The sequence below is a fragment of the Osmerus mordax genome, chromosome 9 (genome assembly GCF_038355195.1).
Source record: "Osmerus mordax isolate fOsmMor3 chromosome 9, fOsmMor3.pri, whole genome shotgun sequence".
Taxonomy (NCBI): Eukaryota; Metazoa; Chordata; class Actinopteri; order Osmeriformes; family Osmeridae; genus Osmerus; species Osmerus mordax.
The window spans coordinates 10,686,132-10,699,075 of record NC_090058.1 but is presented as its reverse complement, the minus strand read 5'-3'; the positions used below and the strand labels follow the sequence as shown (position 1 = coordinate 10,699,075).

Genomic DNA, 12,944 nt, shown 5'->3' with positions numbered 1-12,944 from the left:
GAGTTGAAGAAGGGTTTGATCTGAAGTTAGATCAGGGGTTGGACTTAAAAACCACTGAAGCTGGGTCTGTGGCAGGGTTAGGGCTGAGGTTGGATCTGGGACAGAGTTAGGGCTGAGGCTGGTTTGAGCCAGGGTTAGGGCTGAGGCTGGTTTGAGCCAGGGTTAGGGCTGAGGCTGGTTTGAGCCAGGGTTCGGGCTGAGGCTGGTTTGAGCCAGGGTTAGGGCTGAGGCTGGTTTGAGCCAGGGTTAGGGCTGAGGCTGGTTTGAGCCAGGGTTCGGGCTGAGGCTGGTTTGAAGCAGGGTTAGGGCTGAAGCTGGTTTGAGGCAGGGTTAGGGCTGAGGCTGGTTTGAGGCAGGGTTAGGGCTGAGGCTGGTTTGAGCCAGGGTTAGGGCTGAGGCTGGTTTGAAGCAGGGTTAGGGCTGAGGCTGGTTTGAGGCAGGGTTAGGGCTGAAGCAGGGTTAGGGCTGAGGCTGGTTTGAGGCAGGGTTAGGGCTGAGGCAGGGTTAGGGCTGAGGCTGGTTTGAGGCAGGGTTAGGGCTGAAGCAGGGTTTGGAGTACCATTTGTCTGAAGCTGGGGCTGAGGCTAGGGCTAGTGAGTGCAGCAGCAGGGGGTGAGCCAAGAACCCTGATGATTCATGCCTCACCGCCGACCACTTGGACGGGGAATTTGTGCGTGCTGCTGTGCAGAAGAGCAGATGCAATGGAAAGAAAAGACAGCAGCATCTGTGCCAAACTAGCCATTTGTATGGTTTGAAATACACATAAACACACTATATCATCGATCTGCAGTGGGGGAGATGGGAGAGGATGGAGAAAGCTCTCTGGGCTAACTGCTGTTGCTCAGTGTGAATAAAGCTGTGACATTCCACACATTGATGACATGGCATTCATTTGTTTACAGTGAGTGATGATAAATATGTGTACTCTCTTTACAGACACAATGGCCATGCATCTGCATCTCTTGCTTGTTGAAGCACTTACACAGTTGCTGACTCAGACCCACGGTGAATACATTTAGTTATAAGAGTAAAAAGGCTTCTCATTTGATGAATTTCTTGCATGGATTTCTTTTGCCATCCTAACAGTTTCTTAAAATATTCTAAAGCAGAGAGAAAGGGATGGGTGGGTAAAGTAGGGGGGGAAACAACCAAGCAAAAACACACTGGCAACAGGCGGACATAATGTGACTATTACACTGGGTGACTTGATTTGAGACACCCCAACTAAAATGTGAAAAAGTTGGGTTTCTAAAATGAGCGAATGTGAGTAATTCCCGAGGCGAAGACCCCCATAACGGTCCCCGGATGTGCCTCTGCAAGCTCCGTACATTTCCATAAAAGGCTTCAGCAGCGGTCTTTATGCCCTTGCTCCCTCACTCAACAAACTGTTGAATTTTCCTCAAAAGGATTAGTTAAAGTGAAAGTTTTCTATGAAACGGATAAGTCCTATTTTAAATACAAAACATGTGCCAAATGTGACCCGATTGTCGTAGAGCGCGACAGGGATAGAGTTCAAACTCTAGCCGAGTGGCAATAAGAACCCGGCCACAAACAAAGGAACACGGGGATATTAGAACACAAATTGCATTGCTTGAAATCTGCCTGACTCACGTTAAAGTGCACATGTAAGGATTATAGTATGACTGTCCAACAGCGGGGAGACAGCCCCGCTCGATAGGAAAGGAAAAGTCGGATTGGAGCAGTGTGACGTTATCTGTTGGAAAGAGGGAGGGAGAGAAAGAGACGGCTGGACTCCATTAGCGGAACCCTGAGGAAACAGTTTGGGATACTTCACTTGAACGAGTTCATTTGGATTGTCTTTGACCTACCCAAAATACATGAGACAAAGCGAGAAAACTTATTTAATACAGAAACGTCGGAAGTTTTAGTGGCTTTTTGGACTTGGGTTGGTGCGTTTGTAAAGGTGAGTGGACAAATATAGCTCAAATTTTCGTCCTCGAAGCTCAATAACCATAGTCTGTTCTTTGCGCATATGCGCTTGGGAAATGAAAACATTGCGTTTTGTCTGTGGCTGGCGCGCGCACATGATCATACATCAAAATATACATATTGAATATCCACCATTCCACGCATTATACTTTTGGTAGTATCAGCGCACTATTTCAAGTAAGTTTGCCCTGAATGACCGACTGTGTACTCACCGTTTGTGAGCGAGTCTGCTTACGTAATCAAATCTACTTTACTGCCTATTTGCCAGAATATATTTACCGTTAGTTAAAGCAGGTGAATGTGCAAACGAAAAGTAGGCTCATTTAACATGTGGAAATACAAATAAGCTTAATCCTTTGTTCAGAAGTCATTATTGATTGACTCACCACATTTATTCATCCAAAGTGGATGGAATGACCTGCTTTTGAGTGATATTGTAAGATTAACTATTTAAGGAATAGCCTACCATGATCAGGATCATGAACACAATTTTGATAGCTGGTTTGTCTCGTTTTTATACGTTCCAAAAAAGGCCAATGAAATTGACATAAGATTATGAATGACACAGCAGTCAGTAACCCTCGCTTTAGGAAGCACGTTATCAGGGTTGAGTACCCCACCGGTGTAAAGTGTAATAGAAGTAGGGCAGTATGGCCTGATTGTAGCTGTTTGTTTCAGGATGGCGCTGGACGGTATTCGGATGCCCGATGGCTGCTATGCCGACGGAACGTGGGAACTGAAGATGCACGTGACGGACCTCCACCGGGACGTGTCTCTGAGGGTCACCGGGGAGATCCATATCGGCGGAGTCATGCTCAAACTGGTGGAAAAACTTGGTAAGGGACATCTAAAGATGTTCTACGAAGCGAAATTAAAGTCTGGTGGGACTTTCCTTGACCCTGTCCCCTGCTCTGTATGTGGAAGCTTCATTCTGTGAGTGACTGTGGCTGTTATCTGGTCATATTTGTGAGGCAGTAAATTCCTTTCTTTGCTACATTGTAACTCCACTGCCAACTGGCATTCCACCTATGTAAACACTACTAACTGTCACTGATTGTGGCTGTCCGTTAACAAGTGAACAGCTGGCTTGAGGAAAAGTAGCCTCCATACTTGTTGGAGAATACACTCACGCTTCATGATATGGACGCCAAGCCTTGCAGACAGCCCCTCTCTATTCAACTCCATACATGCAACCCCCTTTCAACTGCATTGTGCACTTCACGTTGTCCTGAGTGCGAGCGAGAGGACATAGAGCCTTCTGTCTGCTCTCGGCATGTGGAACACTGGCCCGTTTCACGGCGGAGAGGGTTCACCGGGCGACGGGGCATTTTAGGAGGGACATCGGGTGTTCCGATGGCGCCTGAATACCCGGCATTCCTTCCTGCGTCGCTCCTCGGTTTGATTCGTGGGCCCATGGGCCTGTTTTTAGCCCTCCTGTTAAAGCTCCACATAATTGAGGCCTTTGTTCTGTGTGGCTGACTGTTGTGAGTCTGGAGCAGGCTCCTCACGGCTGTAACAGCGCTTGTGGGAGGACGTGAATGTGGACGGAGCACCTCCGCCCACCAGCGCATGAAGGCACAGCCTTATGCATTGTTGGTGTGTATGTGTGTGTGTGTGTCTGTGGAACAACTGTTCAGTTATCGACTGTTCAAAACAGAAATGTTCGGGGCGCAGTTTTGAAATTGGCATGCTAGTATCAAACCATTGGGATGCTAACAGTCCCACTAAGATGCTTGGAAGGTTCCAGAGGACTGAGATGCGGATGTCCTCAGGCGGTTGCTCTCAGGACACGGTTCAAGTGAAGGTGGATCACCACTGGCCATCTCAAGCATCATCTGGAGCACAACGCGGCCTACAATCTCTGGGCCGTCTCCTCGTTGCCTACATTTTTGTGAGATATATCATCTGCTTATCTCTCAGTTCTCAGTCTGGTAGCTTCACCAGGCGTGACGGTCCTGATTGGGGCTGGTTGGCTGTGCTGTTTGCTATCAGACGCATAATAGTTACAGTATATGCTAAGGTCTGGTTAAGCCGTTTTCCATTCAGTAGTAATGATTAACCCACTCTCCCCTTAGACTTCTCACATGGGTGGCCAGGGTGAGAGATAGAGAGAGAGAGGATCCAGCCAGCCATGCGCTTCAGGCTTATGTTCCACCACACGTACAGTAGGGGTTCACTGTGGACTTGAGAGAGAGAGAGAAAGCGAGCATGAGCCTTCACATGATGAAACCCAGTGGCGGGCAAGCCCTTCTCATGTGACACCCTCTCACTGTTGCAGTGTGGGAAAAGCCTCCGTGGTTCATTGTGTAAGCAGGTCCTTTCTTTCCTCCTTTTCTCTCAGCTGTTAAGTGGCCCTCTTCCATGGCCTCCCGCTCCGCTTGGCGATGGTGTTGGCCAGGGGTGGAACTGGCCTTGTAGAACCGCTGTCAAGTGCTGTGGTCACGTGTGCACAGGGTGAAGCGCTGATTGGTTGCATGAGGGGTCTGAGGGTTGTTTTGTATAGAGTGGCCTCTTTTTTCAGTTTTTGAAGGGACTTTAATTGCCGCTGTCACACACACACACACACACACACACAGGCACACTAGCTATTCGTTCCAGGGGCCGGGGGACATGTACTTCTGGCACGCTTGTCCTCTGTGCCCAACTAAAGGACACCCTGTTGCAATGACAGACACACACACACATTCTCTGTCAAGGGGACAGCCTGTTACATTCCTCTCACTGCGTAGTGTCACAATCTCCAAATTAAGACCAGGAGTCTGGGGCCTCTCATTGTGGCTTCACAGCTAATCACAGCCTCCGCTCTAGATCTTGTACAGTCTTACAAAGAAGTCTTGTTGCCTTCTCGTGTGTGTGAGTATTTTGTGCCATTTGGGGATATTCAGTATACAGTATCAGCAGGTTTGCAATGATATGATGAGATTGTCATCATTAGATGTAATGCTTACCCAACCATGGAAAAACCTGAATGTCTTGCAGGGAGGGTACAACTGTGTGCGTTCGTGTATGTGTGTGTTTTGAACATCATCCCTGGTCGTTCCCTCCAACAGTGAGCTCTGGGTCTCCCCTCCGCATGTCAGGTTCAGAGAGAGCTTTTCTGGATGAAATAGGTAAATGCCAGGAAAGCACTTAGCTATCGATCCCGCCCGACACAGTGCCCATCTCCGCCTCCCGCGGCTCCCCAGGAGAGCTCTATTTAGGGGCTGCTGATTGAAAACCCCTCCCTGCCCCAGTGTCTCCCTTCTCCATCCCCTCACCTATGATCTATTCATCCCCCATTACTTATGTTTGGGTCTGCTTCGGGATATCACTTTGTTGTTCTCTGCTAAAAGCGCACTCCCATATAGCTCTCTCCGCCGGGACTGACGTCCGGCAAGCCAACATCGGTGCTGACAACATTAGCCTTCCGGGTTTATGAGATTCAGGAGCACCAATAGGGTTCCAGAACCACAGATTCTGTTTGTGTTCCCTAAAACTGACTCTGCTGGTCTGTATAAACCCTTGGACAGACCGTGAGGCCTCCAGGAATAGGGTTTGTTAGAAAAACCAAACATCCGCGATTAGAGCGGAGAGGAAATGAGCGTTGCCGGTGAATGAGAGAGGCCAGCAGAGAGAGGAGAGTCTTCTGTTGTCGTCAATCTGTACGTTTTAAAACAAGTTGTCCATTTCGGCTGCAGTCTCAGTGGAGGGTCGGGACGGTCTATGAGGGAGGGAGCCGTGCCATACATGTGGCTGGGTTTATGCTCCAGTATCTGCCCTGGGTGGAGAGATGGGTCTGCTTAGCTTCAGCTGAGGCAGAGTGAGAGGAGGGAAGCGGAGGGAACAGGAGTGGTGGAGCCTGGGGAGGGTGGAGAGAGGGTGATGGGGTAGGGGGGAGAGGGGGAGGGCTCCCGGTCCCTGTGACGTAGGTCAGGGCACTAGAATTCCATAAAGGTCTTTCACAGAGCAGGAAATGACTTCCAGGGTTTGGCATGTTCTCTGGACCCCTCCGTCATCCCTGAATATTCTGCTGCCTGCCTCTCTCTCTCTTTATTTTTATTCTGCCCATGTTGACCCCTTTTTTGGAAAATGTGTGTATTAAGAACTTCTGTTTGAGTAATGTTTTCCATGGTGGTTGTTTTAGGACATTTTCATCTATGATTTGGAGGGGTTGGTTTTACCGCCCACATGTTAAATGAGTCAGTTGTAGTAGCCCTGTTACTTTTAATGACAAAGTCCCAATGGACACTAGTGTCTGATAACAGGGATGCTCTGAAATAAACCTTTTTCTGAATATTGGATTACTTGACGATTATGATCTGTCAGCATTCTCCATTGCAAAATATAATGGTATCTTACATTTACATTTACATTTAGTCATTTAGCAGACGCTCTTATCCAGAGCGACTTACAGTAAGTACAGGGACATTCCCCCGAGGCAAGTAGGGTGAAGTGCCTTGCCCAAGGACACAACGTCAGTTGGCATGACCGGGAATCGAACTGGCAACCTTCGGATTACTAACCCGATTCCCTCACCGCTCAGCCACCTGACTCCCTGAATCTTACCTCACAAGGGGCGGGACTCTCCTAGCCCGAGTGAGATGTTTGAATGTGAGCTGCCGTTTCATCAATGGCTGTGTTAGAGGTGTTATATCTTGGTAGCCTGTGTTTACGAGGAGGTTGTGGAAGGTAGCGGTGACCAGAGGAAGATGACCCGGTTCTGACAATGGAGGTGGGGGGAATTCGCAAGGAAACAGACGCCATTTAGCACAGGATGTCAGACTTCCTGTGTTTTTTTTTTCTCTTTCTCTTCTCTGCGGCTCCCTCCCTCTCTGACCCTTCGGGGGATTTTCAGAAGGACTTTGTGCGGGGTCCAAGCGAGGCTCTTTAGATCCTGCATGGCGCGAGATGAGGAGATGAGATTAAGCTTTCCTTTGCAGGCTATGTGCTGAATAGCTTGTACGTCATTATATCCCCGTAGCTTCCATCCGGAGATAGGGCTTGATATGCCATCCTCTCATATATATTACTCTCATTGTTGCTTGGCCATATTCATCTCATCTCAACCATCATGTTGCCAGGAAACGCAGAGCAGCCGTCTTGGTGCTGCTCGGTGACCAGCTAGCTTTGGTGGAGAGCGATGGTCTGCCTTGGCAGTGTGAGAGTGCGATGGCCAAGCCGCTGTAATCTACTCTACAGGAAGTAGTTAGACTAAGTAGCAGCCCTGCCCAGCCCAGAGCTTTCCTGTTACAGGAGCAAGATCCTGCTGTGATTTAGCTGGCCATATGCACACGCATGCTCACGCAATCACACAATCACACAGATGCATGGACATTGACATTCAACAGGGTCGACTTTTATCGTCACTCAAAACGTGGCGTTTTCCAGTAGTGGAGAGAGTGCAGTCACTTCCGAAATGAAAATCTGACATTTTTCCAGATTTAAATTCCTTACGTGACCCAGTTATCATTTTAACCTCTCTTTTGCGTTAATCATCACCCTAAACATTTGCGTTGGTTTCCACAGTTTTTTTCTCTGACAGCAAAACCAAGTGTTTTAATGAGTTATGTTTGTCATCTGAACTATGTAGCGGGGGGAAGACGTTCACAGCTCCTCTGGGAATACGAGCCTGCTGGTTTTTGTTCTCCCCCCCTCCTCTCTTCCTCTCCCCTCTCCCCTACCCCCTAACACTGCCTCATCCTGTGCCTGGTTTCACTCCACAAACTAGCGTGTCGCCTGCAGAGCTGAAGGGGCGTCTTCGTCGCAGCTCCACATTGTCCTCCCTCTCGACAACACACACCTGCAGGTCGGCGCAGTAAGCTGATAGGGCGGTATTGTTTGGGTTCCTTCCATTCATTTCCAGAAGCTTCCCCCTCTGTGGCCTTGTGCTCGTCCGACCCCAACGCTAATCCCAACCGCAGCCCCTTTACATCATCTGGCAGATGACTGAGTAGGTGTTCCACAGTCGTCTCAAATGCTCCCCTGGGTTTGGAAAGGTGTTACGGTGGCATTTAGCACAAAGCACCTCTGCTGCTTGAATAACAAGGCTGTTGTTTCCCATTCCCTGTAACACTACTGGAGAGCCTTTCTGTTCGGCATCCAGTGTGGTTCGTCTGCCTACTGACGTACTTCCTGTTGCGGAGCCTTGCGGTGGGCCACCGACGTCAGTTTCTCCAGTGCGAGGAGGACTAGTCTGTCCTAATATTGACCCTGGCACGGTTCCTAGCGGTCTGGCCTGACTGAAGCTGCTGTAAGAACTCCTTATGGTCCCCAGAATACCTCACCAGAGAGACCCTCTCTCTCAGCCAGTCTGTGTTGAGATGAGGAGTGGACCATGGTGGTTCTGATGGGGTCGGGGGGGGGGGGGGGAAATGGGGGAAGAGGGGGAGGTGGGGGTTGGTTTTCACACTGACAGATAGCCCAGGCCGTATCTTAGATGATTATATAGATAGGATCCTATCTCCAAACCCTGAACGGGTGGATAAAAGGAAGGATGGAAGCAAGGGACGACCCCCCCCCCCCCCCTCTCTCTCTCTCTTTATCTCTCCCTCTCTCTGCTCCAGTGGTCTGCTGGGTCTGGGCCAGCAGGAGAGTGGAGTAGAGGAGAGGCTGGAGAGAGAGAGAGAGAGAGAGAGCTTGTGATGTGATTACAGGTCCAGTAATTGTGTCTGCGTCAGGGTGGAGCTGAGCTGCTGCTGGGTCTGAGGCGGCCCTGTTGTTGTGCTGTGTTTGGATCATGACACAAATGGATACAAACGTGCCACGCCTCAGGGGGCCTGAGCCTCATGCGCAGCGGCTAATGATAGACACACACACTCACACTCTCTCACTCACACTGTCTCTCACTCACTCTCTCTCTCACACACACACACACACACACACACACACTGGTCTTCTCCCGCCTGACTACTGATGTAGTCAGGCGGTAAAGGCTCACGGTTGAAGAGATGGCAGCATACCTGGCCCACTCTGACACATCTATGCCACTACTACACAGGCTTGACCGTTTGGCTTTGGTTCACTGTGCGCGTGCACGTGTGTGTGTGTGTACCTGACTGGACAAGGCTGTACTCTCCTCCCGCCCTCCCTCAGCTCTAGGCTGATCCACCAGAGCTCCCAGGTGAGCTCTTGGGAGTTCCACACAAGCCAGGCGGTCTCAGACCGGTCTGGGCCTGCTCCAGACCAGGTCGATCCAGGTCGGATCCCAAAGGATAGAGGGAGAGCTGGGCCTAATTCTGGAGCTAAAGCGATCTGAGCGGGCCTACTGCTGCTGGCCACCACAGTCCTTCTAGAAAAGACCAGCGCTTCTGAGGGAGTAGAAAAGCCTCATGTACAAATGTGTGTCTTATCCCAGTAAAGGCTCTCGTTACACGGGTCCCAGCGGAAGGCTTGAGTGTGTTTGTGACAATAAGATCAGTAGGATCAATACCGGCCCGTCTGTCCCTCGCCTCTGACCTCCGACAGCCTTGACCTCTGCCGAATATGTCCCCAGTGTGTGAGTGTGTACGTGTGTGTGTGTGTGTGTGTGTGTGTGTGTGTGTGTGTGTGTGTGTGTGTGTGCGTGTGCGTGTGCAGTAAGTGAGACCTCCCATCGGTGTGTCTGTCATGTCTATAGCCCCTAATGGCCCCAACAGTACAAATGGGGCCAGCCAGAGTCCGAGCCCTTAAAAGGTTTAGGTTATTTGTGTGAGTCAGGTAATGGCCCTACAGGCCTGCATATTGAATGCCACACACACACACACACACACACAAGCAGTAGCTCTCTTGTATTGGCTATTGGCTGGAATCAGAGATGGGAATAATGTGAGCTGTCCTTGTTCAGCTCACATTATTCCTGTCACAACAGAACGATGGGAGATCAGGGAGAGATCTGCACCCACAGATCTCACCGGGGGAGGAGATATTCGAGAGAGAGAGAGAGAGAGAGAGAGAGAGAGAGAGAGAGAGAGGGGGAGGAGATATTCGAGAGAGAGAGAGAGAGAGAGAGAGAGAGAGAGTGAGAGCGAGAGAGACTCGCAGCAGATCAGCTGACAGTCACCTGATGTTGTTTGTGTTACTGGCTCAGTCCTAAGCAGCACCATCACGACTCGGGCCCTTTTCTGCTAACAGAAAATGTGTTTGGTTTTGATCAGATTATCTTTTGTGTGTCTCGCTGGAGAAACGAGTCAGGCAGCCTGTCGGACGCCTGTCCCTTTGAACAAAAGCCGGCCCTTGACGCACGCAGATATTTACACAACATCATTACCGGCTGCTGCTGTATGCGTTCTCTTCTCCTGCACGTGCCCAGTGGTGTTTAAACACCCGGTATCTCGGCATCAGCACGGTCGACTGTGCGTGTTGTGACGGGGAATACACAAGCTAGGCCACACAAGCTAGGCCAACGCTTGATGGATGTACAGGTTGGCTGATGTGGAACACGGGTATACTAACAGGACTGGACTGGACTATGTCTGTTGGATGTTTGAGTACGCACCCGTTTACACAGAGATCTTGTCGGAGGATACGGTCATTCTCCAGCTAGTCAATGTTGACCATTCCCCCCCCCCCGTCATGTCAAAGGCACGAGGGCTGTTTAAACACCAGCACAGGGGGTCAGGACACGGAGAGTGACGATATGGAATGTTGTCATTGAGAGGGAAATGGAGAGAGGGAGAACTGAAGTGTGAAATAAGAGCAGAGCCATGAATAGGGGGAAGGCAGAGAGGGGGGAAGGCAGAGAGAGGGGAAGGCAGAGAGAGGGGAAGGCAGAGAGAGTGTGTGATAGAGAGAGCGAGAGAGAAGGAGGAAGACGGAGAGCTGGAGGTTAATCATATGAAGAGCCACGTCTTTGTTGTGAGTGAAAACACTTTCTCTGCCCCCACCCGCCCCCCCCCCCCACCCCCCGCGGCATCAAACGGCTGTTGCTACGGATACGGACGCCCGCCCTCCAAGCAGCACCCAGGATGAATGATTTTTATCAGCCTAACCTCATCTCGTTGTGCTTGTGTTCATGTGGCCATGCAGGTGTTGTGTTGACAACCAGCACCCGGAACACATGGTTGCTGGTTCCACTGGTTGTCATCCAGGACAGAACCACTCAGACAGGGAGATACTGGACCACCAGCGAGGACAGGCCAAGCCCAAGAGGTTCACAGTGTCCTTTTGGCAGTAATAATACTGGATAGCCCCTCATATCAAACTCATACAGCGCCTGACAGCAGACCAGTAACCACTGCTTGTTGAAAGATCCTCTGTAGATATAGAGGTACACCCATTGGGGAGGCATATTTAGCATGCATCGTTTTTAAGTAAATGGATGGAAACGGTTGAGCTTAACTTTGGGCAGTATTTTCTCACTTTATTGCTATTGGTTTAGGAAGAGCAATCCAGGTAGAAATAGATTGTATATTGTCTTTATGGATGTTATAGCCAGGTGTAAACCGCCATCCACACAGTGTGACATTCAGACAGCTCATCTCTCCCTCTCTCCCTCACCCTCTCTCTCCTTCTCTTTCTTTTTCCTTCCTTCCGTCTCTCTCCGTCTATCTCTCTTCTCCCCCCCCCCCCCTTGTCTTTGTCCTCTCTCTCTTTCTCGGCTGTCCTCTGCTCGTAAAGCCCGTCATCCTCTCCCTTTTGAGACGCCCCCCCCCCCCCAACACACACACACACACCCCCCACCCCCCACCCCCCCACTTCTGTCACACCCTCCCATCCCCCACTGACAGCCCTTCATAAACACTGTCCCCTAATGTAAACACTGCAGATCCTCTGTCTGCATGGACGGGGGGAGGGACGCAGGGGAGGGGGAGAGTGGGATCGAGGGGACCGGGGGTGCAAGGAAGGAGAGAGGGGTCGAACGACAGTTACACCAATGACCCCAACCGCCTCCATGCTAGCTTCTCTCTCCTGTAGTGTAGACGCAACACCGCACGATGCGGAATCCACTCGGCTCACTTTTAAAGTGTTCTCGTGGCTGTCCCTCTCTCCCCGTACCCATGTCGTGGTGGTGTTTAGCCGTGGTTGATGTCGCTGTTTGGAGTGTTTAGCCCGGTGCGTTGTGCGGCTGTACTTACCGCTGACGAACAGGGAGGAGGGTCCTGTTGCTCCCAGCCCTGTTAACGGCCCTGGTCGTGACTGTGAATGAGAAGCACTCCGTTTGACCGCACTTACACATTTTAATAGAGCTCATTAGTACGCATGCAGCAGGGGAAGTTGAGGGATGGATATGCACGGCCCTGCTTCTACACCTCACACGCACACGCACATTCCCCATCTTCTCTCACACGTGCATGCAGAGGTCATAAAGCATGGTTTCCCTCGCTTCTTTTCCATCCCCTCCCCCCCTCCCCCCCCCCCCTCACACACACTCTTTCTCTCTTCCCAAGGACTGTGGGACTGCATTTAACGCACCCAATTACTTAGATGAGTCTCCAGCTTCATCTGGGGGGGGGCTGCATTACGTCAGGCCTGGCAGGCTGTATTTTTAGCGGGGAGATGCCATTGGCCCCCTGCACCAGCACCCACCCCCCCACCCCACCCCCTGGGCCCCTCCCCCATTCCTCTCTGCAGATTGAATTACCAGCCTTTTATTGAGGCACTCTTGACGGACAGCTACTGGAGCAGGGCGGCGCGGCGCTGTGACGTCACAATACAGCAGGGAGAATTCCGACCAATGGGGTTTGGAGACGGGCAGAGCTCGAGGACGGCCCCATGGAGTTGCGGCGAGAGGGAAAATGGACGCTGTCCCATGATTGAGGCTTCCGTCCATGTGTCTGTGTGTGTGTGTGTGTGTTCACGCCTGTGTGTGTGCGTGTGTAGTCTTGAGTTCACAGGAGCAGCCACTGGATCTTGACTGTGGTCAAGATCTGCACAGCCAAATGTGTCGTTGGCAAGGCGCACACACAGCCCAAATGACTGGGTTGGAGGGGAACACTGTGAGGAGAAAGTGACGAGGATACACACAAGTCTATTTACGATTTAGCCTTTCTCCATCTCTTTTTCTCCTGTCTTTCTCGTCTCTCCATCCTCTCTTTTTC

General features: G+C 50.8%; 1 protein-coding gene across 3 annotated transcripts in view; it reads left to right on the top strand.

Annotated features, from left to right (window-relative positions):
- Positions 1-1,651: 1,651 nt before the first annotated feature.
- The window catches only part of fermt2 (FERM domain containing kindlin 2), a 45,380-nt gene continuing 34,087 nt past the window's right edge, over positions 1,652-12,944 (top strand). For all 3 annotated transcript variants that reach the window (XM_067243081.1, XM_067243080.1, XM_067243079.1), the window contains exons 1-2: positions 1,652-1,924; positions 2,629-2,786. In XM_067243081.1, coding sequence (XP_067099182.1) covers positions 2,630-2,786 — 157 coding nt within the window. In that variant the 5' untranslated portion in view covers positions 1,652-1,924; position 2,629. The remainder of the gene's footprint in view (positions 1,925-2,628; positions 2,787-12,944) is intronic.